The following is a 14155-nucleotide window of genomic DNA, read 5'->3' on the forward strand; positions in this document are numbered from 1 at the left end:
TTTTGTGCTTGATGTAAAATGTACAATTGTGCAGTCTTCTGGCACAATTAACCAAGTCTAAACATGTCAGAAAAATTATGGTTAGTTCCTTTGCAATTTCCACACTCACTTCCCTCGGCATCCTTGGATGTATCGCAACGGACCGTGGCTCTTTACCCTAAATAGAATCAAACAGGCTACAATGTGAATGGGACTTAGAGTGTTAAAAAGACCAGCCTTTAAGGCCACTTGTTTTAATCCACAGAACATTTACTGTAAAAGTGGATGAATTAGTTATGCAAGTAGGAATAAACAGATATGATATAAATGGGATTATGGAGACATGGCTGAAGAGTGACAAAGGATGGGAACTGAACATGGGGTTAACAAACACATCAGCCACGATCGAATGGCCGAGCAGATTTGTTGGGCCAAGTGGTTTAATTCTGCTCCTATGTCTTATGGTTTTATCTGGGGGTATTCAGTTTTCAGGAAGGAAAAAGTAGAAAAGGAGGTGGGGTAGTATTGCTGGCTCAAAAGAATATCAAAGCAATAGTGAGGAAGAATATTAGCTTCAGTGAAGTGACGTCATTACGGATACAGCTTAGAAATACCAAAGGGCAGAAAACAAGAATAGGGATGGGAAAAGATCTCTAAACCATAATTATAATGTTGGGGAAGGCATTAAACAGAAAATTGGAGACACAATCAATAAAGATACAGCTGTAATTATTGGCAACTTTAATCTATGTGTAGATTGGGTAAATCAAATCATTAACAGTGTTGTACAGGAGGAATTCCTGGAGTATGTACAAGACGGTTTTCTGAATCAATATGTTCAAGAATCTATTAGGGAAGAAGCCATCCTAGGCTGTGCACTGTATAATGAGAAAGGAATAACTGACAATCTCGATATGCGAGGTCCTGTTAGATAAAGAGACCATAATACCATAGAATTAGATAGGAAGGAACATTTCCATTTGATGGAGGGAGAATGACCAAGGACATAGATTGAAGGTAAGGGACAGGTGGTTTAGAGGGATGAGAGGAATTTTTTTTCATTCAGACGCTAGTGGGAATTCAGAACTCTCTGCCATGTAGGGGTGATGGAGATGGAAACCCTGACAACAATTAAGTATTTAGATGAGCAATTATGATGTCAAGGCATACAAGGCTATGGGCCAAGTGATGGAAAATGGGATTAGAATAGTAGGTGGTTGTTTTTGACCAATGCAGACTAAATAGGCTAAAAGGCCGCCTTCTGTGCTGTGAACCTACAAGTCAAATTATTGATTAAGGTGGAGAGTGACAAAGTTAATTCTGAGATTCAAACCTGAACAAAGGAAACAGCAATGGTATGAGGCACGAGCTGGCTATAATAAATTGGGAAATATTACTTAAAGTGAGGACTGACGATAGGTAATGGCATACATCTAAAGAATGCATGCAGGAACTGTAACAATTGTTCAATCCTATCTGGCACAAAAATAAGTCAGGAAAGGTAGCCTGACCGTGGCTGATGAGGCAAATTTGTACTAAGGGTTTAATCAAGAAGGGAAAAATAGAGAACAAACAGAAAGCTTGTCAGGAACATACAAACTGATTATAAAAGCTTCCATAGGTATGTGATCAGAACAGAGGTTAGTGAAGATGAATGTAGGTCAGAAACAGGGAAAGTTATAATGGGGAACAAAGAGACAGCAGGCCAATTAAATACATATTTTGGTTCTATCTTCACTAAGGAGGACAAATGTTAGGGGACAGAGTCTGGTAACAAGGAGAAACTGATGGAAATCAGAATTAGCAGGAAAATGGCGCTGGGGAAATCAACGGGGTTAAAGGTGATAAATCCCTGGGGCCAATAATCTGAATCTCAGAGTACTTACAATGTCCTAGAAACAGTGGATGCATTTATTAGTCATCTTTCAAGACCCTATAAACTGTGGTACAGATCCTATGGACTGAACAGTAGTTATTGTAATCCCACTATTTAAAAGGGGCAGTAGAGAGAAAACAAGTTGTTATAGAGCGTTATCCTGATATTGGCAGTAGGGAAAATGCTAGATTCCATTATAAAAATTTAATAGCAGAACACTTGGAAAACAGTTCGAGGATCGGATGGAATCAGCATGGATTTACAAAAGGGAAATCATGTTTGACAAATCTACTTGAACTTTTCAAGGATATAACAAGCAGAGGTGATAAGGAAAAGCCAGTATTTGGACTCCCAGACATTGACAATATGATCAGATGAGGGTGCAAAATGTAACATTTCCAAGTTTGCAGACAACACATTGGGTTGAAGGGTGAATTCTAAGGAGGATGCTTCAGTGAGATTTGGGCAAGTTGAGTGAGTGGAAAAATGCATGGCAGATGAAATATAATGTGAATAAATGTGAGGTTATCCACTTTGGTACCAAAAACAAGGCTGCAGATTATGGTCTGAATGATGACAGATAAGGAAAGGGAAAGATATGAGACTCGGATGTCCTTGTACGCTAGTTGCTGAAATTAAGCATGCAACAGGTGTGACAGGACTCTAGTACTAGAGCAGGAATGACTTGCTGCAATTGTACAGGGCTTTGGTGAGACCACACCTGGAGTAGCTGTGTATAGTTTTGGTCTCCTTATCTAAGGAAGGATGTTCTGCCTATGGAGGGTGTGTAACAAAGGTTTACCAGACTGATTCCTGGGATGCAGGACTGATGTATGAAGACACACTGGATTAGATAGGAGCATATTCACTGGACTTTAGAAGAATGGGGAGAGGGGGTGGTTCTCAGAGAAAGTTATAAAATTCTAACAGCACTAGACCAGGTAAATGCAAGATGGATGTTCCCGATGGCCAGGATTTCCAGAATCAGGAGTCACAGTCTAAGAATACGAGGGACATCACTTAGGACTGAGATAAGGAGAAGTTTCTTTACCCAGAAATAGAGTGAGCCTGTGAAATTCTTTGCCGCAGGAATTGGCTGAGGCCAAAACATTGCATGTTTTCAAAGAGTTGTATATAGCTTTTAAATGGATTGAACGGTATGGGGAGAAAGCAAGAACAGGGTGCTGAGTTGGAATGATTAGTCATGTTCATATTGAATGGCAGAACAGGATTGAAGGGTTGAACGGCCTACTCCCACCCCTATTTTCCGTGTAACACAGGCAATGGGTCTACTGAATTAGTAGACTAACATCTTGATTTTCAGTTTCTCGTGCAGCCTTTTTTTGTTAACAATATGTGATTAATAAAAAATATCAAATTACGGCAATAGTTTAGGCAATTGAAATTATAAAGCTTGTGCAATTCTCAGAGAAAGCTTCACATACTGAACATCCTAAGAGTTTGTATTTTATCCCAATCCTTCCTAAAATATCAAATGTTAAAATCAAGGTATTAAACTAAGTTTCTTGACCTACAGACAGAGAATAAAAACCCTTGGAGGGTATTTAAAGGTGAATGCAAATTAAAAAGGAATATGAAAATTAAAATTTAAAAAAAGTTGCATAGGATGTTTAGTACAATCTTGGCAGGCTGATAAAAATGTAGCTTGTAAATATGAAGTGGAACAAATTACTATTGTTGGTCTGTGCCAAATACAAACTTTGAAACATTAAAGCCATTCATCAGCGCCAGTTAAAATGTCAAATTTTCAAAAGAGCTTTTAATTCAAACAATTAACCATTTTAACACACAGTCAGAAGTTTGCCAACATTTGGTGAATTATTCCTCACTCTTTTGAAGCCAGTTTACTCCCCATATGGGATGATACACAGTCCCTCAATAGGTCAAATCTCAGTTTTTTTTTTAAGAAGTTGTGTTCTTTGTGTTCTTCCTAGTGTCAAAGCGTCGGCAGAACCTTGACCAGGAACCAACTTGCATTTAACTTCCAGGCCGGGCCTCACAAATGAACAAAAGTTTGTTTGGGTCTAGTTTCCTTTGAACACAAGCTGTTACCCATAGTTCAAAAGTCATCTTTAATGTACAGTTCACAGCTCCAAACCAAAATTGATAAAAGAATAAAATAAAAATAATGAAATATCAGTGAAAACTTTAATATTTCAATCATGCCTATGTTATCAAGTTATACACTCGACCCGCTTTCTGATTAAAGGATTTTTTTTTACGTATTTATCAAATTTATTTGTGGCTATCTGATACCAATGGTCACAGGCTTTAAACCTCACTAGTAGAAGTACTTTCTCTGATTCTATCCTATCAAACTCACGCAATGTTTAAAGATTTTGAACAGAATTTATTGTAACTGATGCAAGTTCAACTCATCAGTTGAAGAAACAGTGGGAAACCCACATGGCTCGGCCAGAATCAAACTTCCCAAGGTTCAGGATCCAAGAGTGGAACACCCTTTGGAAATCCAAATACAGGAAATTTACAGATTTCCCTTTATTCACATTACTTGTTGCTTCCTCAAAGAATTCTAAGAAGCTGGTCAAACATAATTTCCCTTTTTCAAAATCATGTTGAATCTGCCTAACTGCATTAAGATCTTCTCCATGCCCTACTTAACTTTAAGCTACTGACTTTTAGTAATTCTGTCATACCTTCCCTTTCAACACAGTCATGTTTGTCAGCAATGATCAGTCAGTGGGTAGATATGCTGCTGTACGGTACCATACTACATCAATGGCACACCTATGGATGTGCAGCATACATCTGAATAAGGTGCAATATGTTAAAGGTCCGTGTACTAGCATCCCATGATCTTCCTCCAAGGCCTCTGTGTCCCACTACGTCAAGGACTATGGTAAACTGTCATTTAAGTGTGCTGTGACTGGTGACTGATCACACTACTTTTTCTGAAGAAGGGTCTAGGTCTGAAACATGAGTTTTCCTGCTCCTCTGATGCTGTTTGGCCTGCTGTGTTCATCCAGCTCTACACCTTGTTATCTCACACTACTTAGGTGCTGGTTTGTTTCAGGTATTTGGCTCGTCACCAATGGATCCAGGCACAGCAGGCTTTATTGTAACTGTGGCTGCAGCACCATAATCAAGCATACAAATTGAGCAGCAACACATGTATCTGCAAGCCCAGGAACAGTAGCAAACTCCAGTAAATGCCAAAGAGGTTCCAGCTGAAGAATTTGCAGCAAAAGGTCTCCTTAGGATAAGGTCCAGGAGACCCACAGTCTTTCATCCTCGATATCATGTCCTCCAGATGAGTAAAACACTGTGCAGCCGCTGAATGATGTCGTACCAGGACATTTGTTTTAGAATGGTGTCTTTGGTTGGAGTATTCCAGGTGCAAGGTGCTATAGACTGTACACAGTGTTAACAGTTCGATGTTATAATGCAATTTACTTCACTAACAGGTCCCATGCAGAGCCATGTGTAATCATCACCACCACATCATAGAAGTTCATACCAGGTTTCCCTGGAAGAAACCATGAGGCCTATAACCTCAATAACTCTCTAGTTTCTGCTTCATTCTAAAAGGGTGGATGCCTTACAAAAAGGATGGGTACTAGGAGTTAGTTAAGGACTACCATCTCCAACCATGACTGATGACCCCATTACGCAACCCTAAGGCCAAATGGAGATAAAATACTGTCCATTCCTCCCCCTAGCCATCGTGGGGAAGGCAACATACCTCCTCAAAATGATCTTCCCATGCTTGGGCAAATTTTGGTGTGGGAAGGGTGGTCTTTAGGTACACTAAAGACAGTACAACACTTATTCTGTATGTGCTGTGCTCTGGACTACTGGAGCAGGCAAACCGGGAACATGATAGACAATGAGGAGTTGCAAAACTGGCAACAGTCTTCCAAGAAGGAAGACGAGGATGCTGAGCAGGAGAAGTATTACCTTCACCATATACAGTGCAGCAGCATCGGGTGTAACAGGGCAGATAGGACTTAACTGACAGCCAGGTCCAAAAGAACTAAGTTGAGTGACGTCATCATTCATTGACTGTAAATTCTGCATGTCGTAAAGGCAAGGAGCTCCTGTCCATTCCGAAATGAAAATGCAACATTTTTGTTTGTGCTTTCTTCACTTATCCTTTGTGCAATACTTTGAGCAATAAAAGTTAAAGTTAACAAAGCAGGAAGATTTCAAAACACTCAATGCACCCACATTTAAATTCAACAAGATGTGGTGTCAGGGAAAGCGTAGCTCTCTATCAGACTTGATTCTGACATTATGTGGCACCAAGGATGGGTGGCTTTTCAAGTTTCATTCTCATAGCAGCTATTAAAATGACAGCTGACCAAACAGGTGATGATGTAAAGTGCCAATACATTCAAATGCATGCTTTTCCATCTAAAACAAGGTGTCATCCATGTCAATGTTGTGTCCTCAGACAGTTTTATATTTTTTCCCCTCCCAGTACACCAGGGTGCAGGCCCAGGGTCCACAGGTGAGGTTGAGCCAGGGGCCTGGAGCCTGCTGGCTTTGGAGGTTTGACCAGACAACCCTGGAAGTATTTGCAGTTAGAGGGCTGAAGCATGCTGAGACCCTGCTGGCTAGATGAAGGCTCCCCCTCCTCAGCTTGAACTTCTACAGGGTTGAGGGTTGCAGGCAGAATGAAGATGGAGTTGCCAGTCACTTATTAAATGTCTTGAAAAGGAGATTTCTGGTGAGCCTATATTTGGTACCTCCTGCAGTTTGATGCATCCTGGAGTAATGGAACATAGGACCAAATGCATTTCCAGCAGCTACTGAGTGGTCTGCTTGATCTGGGTTTCCAAGGCAGCTACCAACCACTCCACAGACACAACCAGGCATTTTGACACTGGAGACAGCACAGGACTGATACTTTAACCTTTGATCCAGTTCATTGTGTGTTGCTGACAACCTGCCTGTTGATCCAGTGTCTGTATGTGCATTTTAATGAGGCTATTAATGGCTGGCACTATGAGGTCATCCTGCCTGTGTCTAAATAGGAGCCTGATGTCCAGCAGCAATATGACTTCCTTGGGCCGTTTCTTCCTTGGACTTGGAGACAAAGTGATATGCTCACCAGAATGTTTTCCTTGATCTAATCTAGATAAAGTACCCACTAACATGACAGTACCTGAGCTGGTGGAGAGTGCAAGTGACAGTGCTGCAGGTGTTTTTTTTTAAAACACAGGAGATCTTTTGCTTCTTCCTCACTTGTCAAGAAGGAATTGGAGGCACTGGCCTCTTGTGGCAGGATGTCATTCAGATGCTGCCTGTGCCTGCAGCAGGCAAGAGAATGAATTAATTGCACAAAAAGGTAGAAGCTTGAGCATGTTAAGAATATGTTCACATTGGTTGCAACGGGACAGCAACTTGGCACATCACGATGAATTTTACTTGGTTGCCAGGACATAGAGGTCCCTGCACCATCAAGTGAGCAATCACAGCTTTCTCTGACCAGCTCATCGATTCTCTCCTCGTATGAGTGAGGAGACAAATATCAGTCAACCCAGCGAACGTTTTCGTCCTTTCAGACCTACAGTGGGGCATTTCCTCCTGCAAATGAGTGTGGTTCACAATGGCCTTTGGAGGGAGGTTGGTGCAATAGCAGAATTAGAGTGAGCGTGGGACAGCAGCCAGAAGAGCAAAGAGATCACAGACCTTCATCTTGTATTGGTGTTTGCTCTTCCAGATTATGGAAACTATCTGGGTGGCAACTTCAGATTAAGCTGGCAGGGTCTGGTGCCTGGTATCCTCTAGTATTTCTGGGGAAAGGGAATGGCATCCTCCCCAACCATTGCCCTGTCCATCAGAATTTTGGGGTTCTTGTCCATGAACCGGGATACTAATTTGCCTCAGTCAGCCATGTCCTTTGAAATTCTTCAAACATTCAAACTGTAGGGGAATTCTTTGCTTACAGTTTTTGAAATTGTAACCAGCTGGGGTTTAAATATAACATGCATGGCATGTACACCCAAAGTTCCTCACATCATTGTTAAGCACAACATTGAGTAAGAGTAGTGGTGCATAGGCATGGTGCCTCCATGGAGGTAATGTGATGAGCAGCATAAAATTGCATGAGAAAACTCGCTAAAGCTCACAGGAAGAAATTGTCTGTGAAACTGCCCAGAATTGAGAATTAGCCAAATTTTGGCAAGATTCAGCCCAAAATATCTGTTGATCATTTCAGGTAATTTTTATTTCCTATTAATCCCTCAGACTCGATCTGAATAGGACATAGGCTCACTTTAGTTACTCTTCTTTTTAGTTACATGTCTTTATATATCTGCTTATTTCTAGCTTTCATCTCGCATACTCTAATTTATCTTGCACTTTTCATTTATTGTTTGATGCTTTAAAAAATTTTTTTTAAACCTTTCGCAGGATGTGTGTGTTACTGGCTGGGCCAACATTCATTGCCCATCTTTAGCTGTCCCCAAGAAAAGATGAGTAACCAATTTCATCAATAGCAGATTTCCATTTGGTATAGGTAGACCCATAATTCCATTCGGGAGGAAGTCCCAGGATTTTGATCCAGCAACGCTCAAGCAACGGCAATATATTTCCAAGTCAGGATTCTGGTCAGTTCTTTTGTCTGCATTTTAATAAAGGCTGTAATGAGGTCAGGAGCTGAATGGTTCTGGCAGAACCCAAACAGAGTTTCAGAGTTTCAATGAGCAAACTTTGCTTAGCAAGTGCCGCTTAATTGCAGTTATTAACCTATTCCATCACTTGGCTGATAGTCGAGAGTCAACATTCCAGGCTTTAAATGTCCAGGTTGGATTTGTTCTGATTTTTCTGCACAGGACATACTTGAACAATTTTCCACATTGTCAGGTAAATACCAGTGTCATAGCTATACTAGATCAGCTTGGCTGTGTACTTGGCAAGTTCAGCTATTTTTTGATATCACGTGAAATGAATCGAATTGGCTGAAACCCAGAAGCTACCATGTTGGGGACTTCTGGGGAGGTCAAGACAGACATTCACTTTATCATTCTGGTTGAAGATGGGTGCAAATGCTTCAGCCTTTTCTTTTGCACCGATATGCTAGGCTCCCCAACATTGAAAATGGTGCCATTTGTGAAGCCACCGCTCCAGTGAGTTGATTAATTGCCCACTAACAGTCACAAGTGAATATGGTATGATGGCAAAGCTTACATCTGATCCGTTCGTTACGGAATAATTTACCCTATCACTCGCTGCTTTGTGCTGTTTGACACACACACAGTTCTCTTCAACAGATTGAAACCTAATTTTTGGGTAGCTGCTGTTGGCATGACCTCCTGTACTCTTCATTGAACCAGGGTTGATCCCTTACCTTGATGGTAATGGTACAGTGGGGAAATGCCAGGCCTCAAGGATGCAGATTGTTTGGATATAATTCTGCTGCCGTTGATGGCCCATATAGCCTCATGAATACCCTGCTTTTGAGTTGCTCGATTTGATCAAAGTCTATTCCATTTATCACAATGATAGTGCCAGACAGCATGATAAAAGTAATCCTCAATGTGAAAATGGGACTTTGTCTTCATAAGGACTGTATGGCGATCACTCCTACCAATGTTGTTTTGGACAGAAGCATCTGTGGCAGGCAGACTAGTGACTATGAGGTCAAGTATGTTTTTCCCTCTTGCTGGTTCCCTCACCAGCTGCTGAAGACCCAATCTAGCAGCTATGTCTTTTAACATTCAACCTCGCTCAATCAGTAGTTATGCCAAGTCCTTTCAGTGATGAATGCTGAAATTCCCCATCTGGAGTACATTCTGCATCCTTGCCACCCTGTCTGTTTCCTCCAAGTGGTGTTCTACATTAAAAAGTTCTGATTTATTAGCCACGGGAAAATTGGTATGAGGTAGTCAGGAGATTCCCTTTACAATGACTAATCTGATGCAATAGAATACAGAGTCATTTTTGAGGGCTCCCACAGCAACTCGCTGCTGATTGTTTATATCTGTGCCACCATCTCTGCTGGGTCAGTCCTTCCTGTGGGACAAGACACTCCCAGGGATGGGAATGGTATTGTCTAGGATAGAATATATAAGACTTGATTTTGAGAGCATAATTATGTCAAGCTATTGCTCAGCTAGGCTGAAAGACAGCTCTCCAAATTATGGCAGCCCCCAGGTGTTGGTCAGCAGGTTTGACATGCTGAGATTTTTGTTGTCGTTTCCAGTGCCTAAATCCAGTGCCAAGTGATCCTTCTGGTGCCAATCCTCCTTTTGAGGCTTTTTAGCAGTTGATACAACCGAATGCTTTGCTAGGCCATTTCAGAGGGCAGCTAAGAGTCAACAACATTGCTGTGGATCTGCAGTCCTATGTAGGCCAGACCAGGCAAGGATGGCAGTGAACCACATGGGTGGCTTTTCTTATCTACCACTAATCATCACAGAATTATTTGACTGTTATTTCAATTTGACACCAGTCTTTAACTAGTTAGCCATGCACTGCTTATTCTTGCCCAAAAGTTTTTCTATGTCACTGGAAAGTATCTTTCCTGACTATTAAAATATCTTCTTAAATGCAAACTACTGCATTTCTCCTGATCCACATGTTTACCTGCTTTCCCATTTCACCTTACCCAGACTCTTTATTTGAGTTCAGCCCCAGGGTCTCAGAATCATTCTCCTCTAATTCAAAATGGTTGTGAAATTCAATCAATCAGATTGAATCACTGCTACCTTGAAGCTTTTTTCTGAGATCATAAATTGATTCTGCTTCAATGCACACCACTGGATCTAGAATAGCATTCTCTTTGATTGACTCCAGGATCTGCTATGCCAAGAATTTGCCCTATTCGCATTCATTGAAGGTATCAGTGACAGAATTATTAAAACTCATTTGGTCACCTAATACTGAACCTTTTCCAAATTCAAACTTTTCTTCAAGTCAGTAAGACGTTCACCAACACGCAGGGAGTCAGAACAAACCAACAAGCTCACAAAGAGATTTAGATGCAATCTGTGTTGTCACTGCCCAAGTTGCCACCTGGAGGGTTTCACACTCTTTACAGAACACAGTTGATTTTTATTTGTTCAATTTTCAATTAATTGAAATCAGACTGGTTCTTTAAAATGTATGGAAGATGAAAACTTATGCTACGATCAATGAGAAGAGAGTCTACCATCAGTTTATGCAAAATTATAATCAGTTGTCAGAGAAAGTATTATAGTTATCATCTAGGAAGGAGAAGGTAGTGGGACTTGTGATTGAATCTGTGATGATGCTACAGCTTTAAGGAGGTTATTTTTGTTCTGTTTTATTTCAAAGAGATGCTTTAAGACAGAGGTGCCGAGTTGTCAAGCCAGTAAAGTAAACTACTTGTGAGGCCTTGGGTTTGTTTTTTTAAATTTTGGAACAATAGACGCAGCCTTAGTGGGTGTGGCCAAGCTCTCACAGATCCAGGATTTTTAGTTTCAGTATTCAGTAATTGTTGCTGGGGTCTCAGCAGGGTTGGAAGGCCGTAAATCACTCCTGGCTGCTACATTCTCTCACAGAAATGTCTTCTGATGTTCTATGCTTCTGGATTGGAGCATTGCATGTGAGACAATCTGTTTTCTGAATTCGCCTTTTGCCAAGTGTGTGTTTATGGGATGTTGTTACATTGGGATAGTAAATTAGTAATTGCTACTGTATCCATTGTTCTGTTAAGTTTTCCAATTGAATTAAGTTATTCCAGCTCCTTCTTTCTTTTGCTGCATTTTAACAATAGTAGATAAATAAAGTGGGTTTTGCTTTAAAGTCGGTACTTTGTCCAATCAGATTGCATCTGGAAAGTAACACCTTACATTTACCTTGAAAATAAGCAAAAGTTAGGGTCTAGACTATCTTCTTTTTAGTTTGAGGGGTTTGGTCTGGTCCGTAACAAATCCAAATATAAGCAAATCTCTTGAGACCACCATGCCAAGGAAACTAACAAGGTTTGACTGGTACACATTGTCTGCCATAGTGTAGAAAGTTCAACAGGCCATTGGTTCAACTGTAACAAGTTATTGGAGAGTCTGGAGTTGCAACATTTATTCTTGTTGCCATCAATACCAGGATCTGCATAGTCTTCTGTTGAAATTCTGGGTTCTACTGCCATAGAGCAGCATTTGCAACAAACAGTCCTCAACCAATCCAACGGCAGACTAAACAGAAACATTTCACACTGATCATTTACAGAAGACACATCCTGCTTATTCTGGTTATCATTTTTCTATTTGGAGTAGGCCCAACATCTTAACGTAATAACAATGTGCACCCTGTAGAACAGAGGGGAAGTTTAAATGAAATTGTCCAGAAAAGTTAAAGAAAGCCACATTTGAAATTAGAAAGCTCAAAAAAAAAGCCTCTATCCTCCCCCACCAAACCTTTTCAACCAAGAGATTCAACACTGTTCCAAAGCAAATAAATGAGATAATGACTTAGCGAGCTGTAAAGAAGAAATCAAGCCTGGGCTCCTCGACCAAGTTCTGTTTCCGTACTCGAACTTGCTACCTCCAATCTATAAAATATGTTTGGAGTATTTCAAGGGGCTCCATTACTTTAACATAATTAGCTAGATTGTAATCCATTGATGAATGAACAATAAAAAAAACCTGCAGTAGCTTCTGCTGTGAGCTTTTTAAAATTCAAATCTGCTTTACTGAAACTTATCTTTAGATCTAACACCTTTAATTATTGTGTATAAGACATGTTTCTTAAAAAAAGTTGTACGTGGGAGGGAAGGATCATATCTGAAAACTAAAATGCTAAACCTGTGCTACTTATTATTCCTTTCACTCAGTTTTGCATTTAGGAGTCAAAGAAGTGAACTGCAACTTAATAGGAATGTGAAATAATGACAAAATGATGACGACAAACAGATCAATCAGTACAACAGCGATATCAACATCAACTGATTTTTCCAGTCAGATACGCAATTGCAATTGAGATCAAGTTATATGCAGAGAAAGACAGAGCCACAGACATAGAGCGATTAGTGTTGAATTGCTCTAGCAAAGAGTCCGCATAAACGTAATGAGCTCAATGACGTCCTGTGATGTAAACATCTGGATTGCTGCTTTGAAGTGAAAAACACATATTTCAGTCTTTTGTTTCAAGCAGTTACAACTGTTTGTAATTGCTATTAGTAATAGTTTTAAAAATGCAGACACAAGCAATTCATTTAAAAAAGGCATTTTTTTAAAAAAAACCACTATCCTGAACCAGTAAAACTTTTCACACAGGGTGCTAATACAAAACTATTCTCTGAGCAGTAAACACCCAATGGCATCTTGCTCAAATAACCACTATTTGTACTCGAGTCTCAATAGTGAATGTGAATAAGTTATTTGATCATGGTGAATGTCGTGTTCAGTTTGATCATGGATGCACATTAACACCTACGTTGGTTGCCGAATAACAGCCCGCAGTGCTGGTCTTGGCTTATTGCTTTTTCCTCTCTAACCCAGAAGCACTGAGAATATCTGCCAATATTGCCAAGATGGCGACCAAACCAACTTGGCATGGAGTGAGCATCAAATGGAAAGCTATTTTAAATTGGCAGCAACCTCGAAAAATTGACAACCTAGAAAAATTGACATAATGGCACTTCTGTTTCTAATAATCATGTATGCTCAATGCACTCTTAGTTTGCTCTAACCAGCCTCTTAAACTGCCAAATCATAAATCTTTCAGTCGTGCATACAGGCAAATTGATTCATGCAACTTATACTCGCAAAGCTCCAGTACTAAACTGTGGACATTTTATAGTCATGTTCCAACTGGTAAGTAGATAGTTTACAATGCCTTGCCAATGCTGCTGATTTGTCACATAGTATAACTACCCAAATTGTCATTCAATAGCTTTTTATTTTAGAAGCACAGTAAGCAAGCTGGCTGTTGCCACTAAAGAATAAGCCACCACAGAAGGCACAATAAACATGCGGGATCCAAAACCATGCGAGCTAGAACATATTTCGTAAAAGTGCAGAAGTCTTACCTCGGATTTTTCCATTTTGCTTTGAGCATCAATTTGAGTTACTATTTCATTCATATTGGTCTCTAAAACCATTCCTCCCATTACCATTTCAGCCAAAATGTTGTGAACCTTCAAAAAAATTAAATGGACATTAGCAAAAGTCTGCACAAACATTTTCGATACCATCTAAAAACTGTACAACTTAGAAGGAGATAGTAGGAGCTGCAGATGCTGGAGAATCTGAGATAACAAGGTGTAGAGCTGGATGAACACAGCAGGCCTAGCAGCATCAGAGGAGCAGGAAGGCTGACGTTTCGGGCCTAGACCCTCCTTCAGAAATC

At 40.3% G+C, this 14155-nt stretch overlaps 1 protein-coding gene across 4 annotated transcripts in view; it reads right to left on the reverse strand.

Annotated features, from left to right (window-relative positions):
- The window catches only part of LOC109913401 (AP-3 complex subunit sigma-1), an 80654-nt gene that overhangs the window by 13972 nt on the left and 52527 nt on the right, over window positions 1-14155 (reverse strand). For all 4 annotated transcript variants that reach the window (XM_020512897.2, XM_048595008.1, XM_048595007.1 and 1 more), the window contains one exon: window positions 13836-13943. In XM_020512897.2, the coding sequence (XP_020368486.1) occupies window positions 13836-13943 (108 nt within the window). The remainder of the gene's footprint in view (window positions 1-13835; window positions 13944-14155) is intronic.

This window comes from Rhincodon typus, chromosome 3 (genome assembly GCF_021869965.1).
Source record: "Rhincodon typus isolate 14 chromosome 3, sRhiTyp1.1, whole genome shotgun sequence".
Taxonomy (NCBI): Eukaryota; Metazoa; Chordata; class Chondrichthyes; order Orectolobiformes; family Rhincodontidae; genus Rhincodon; species Rhincodon typus.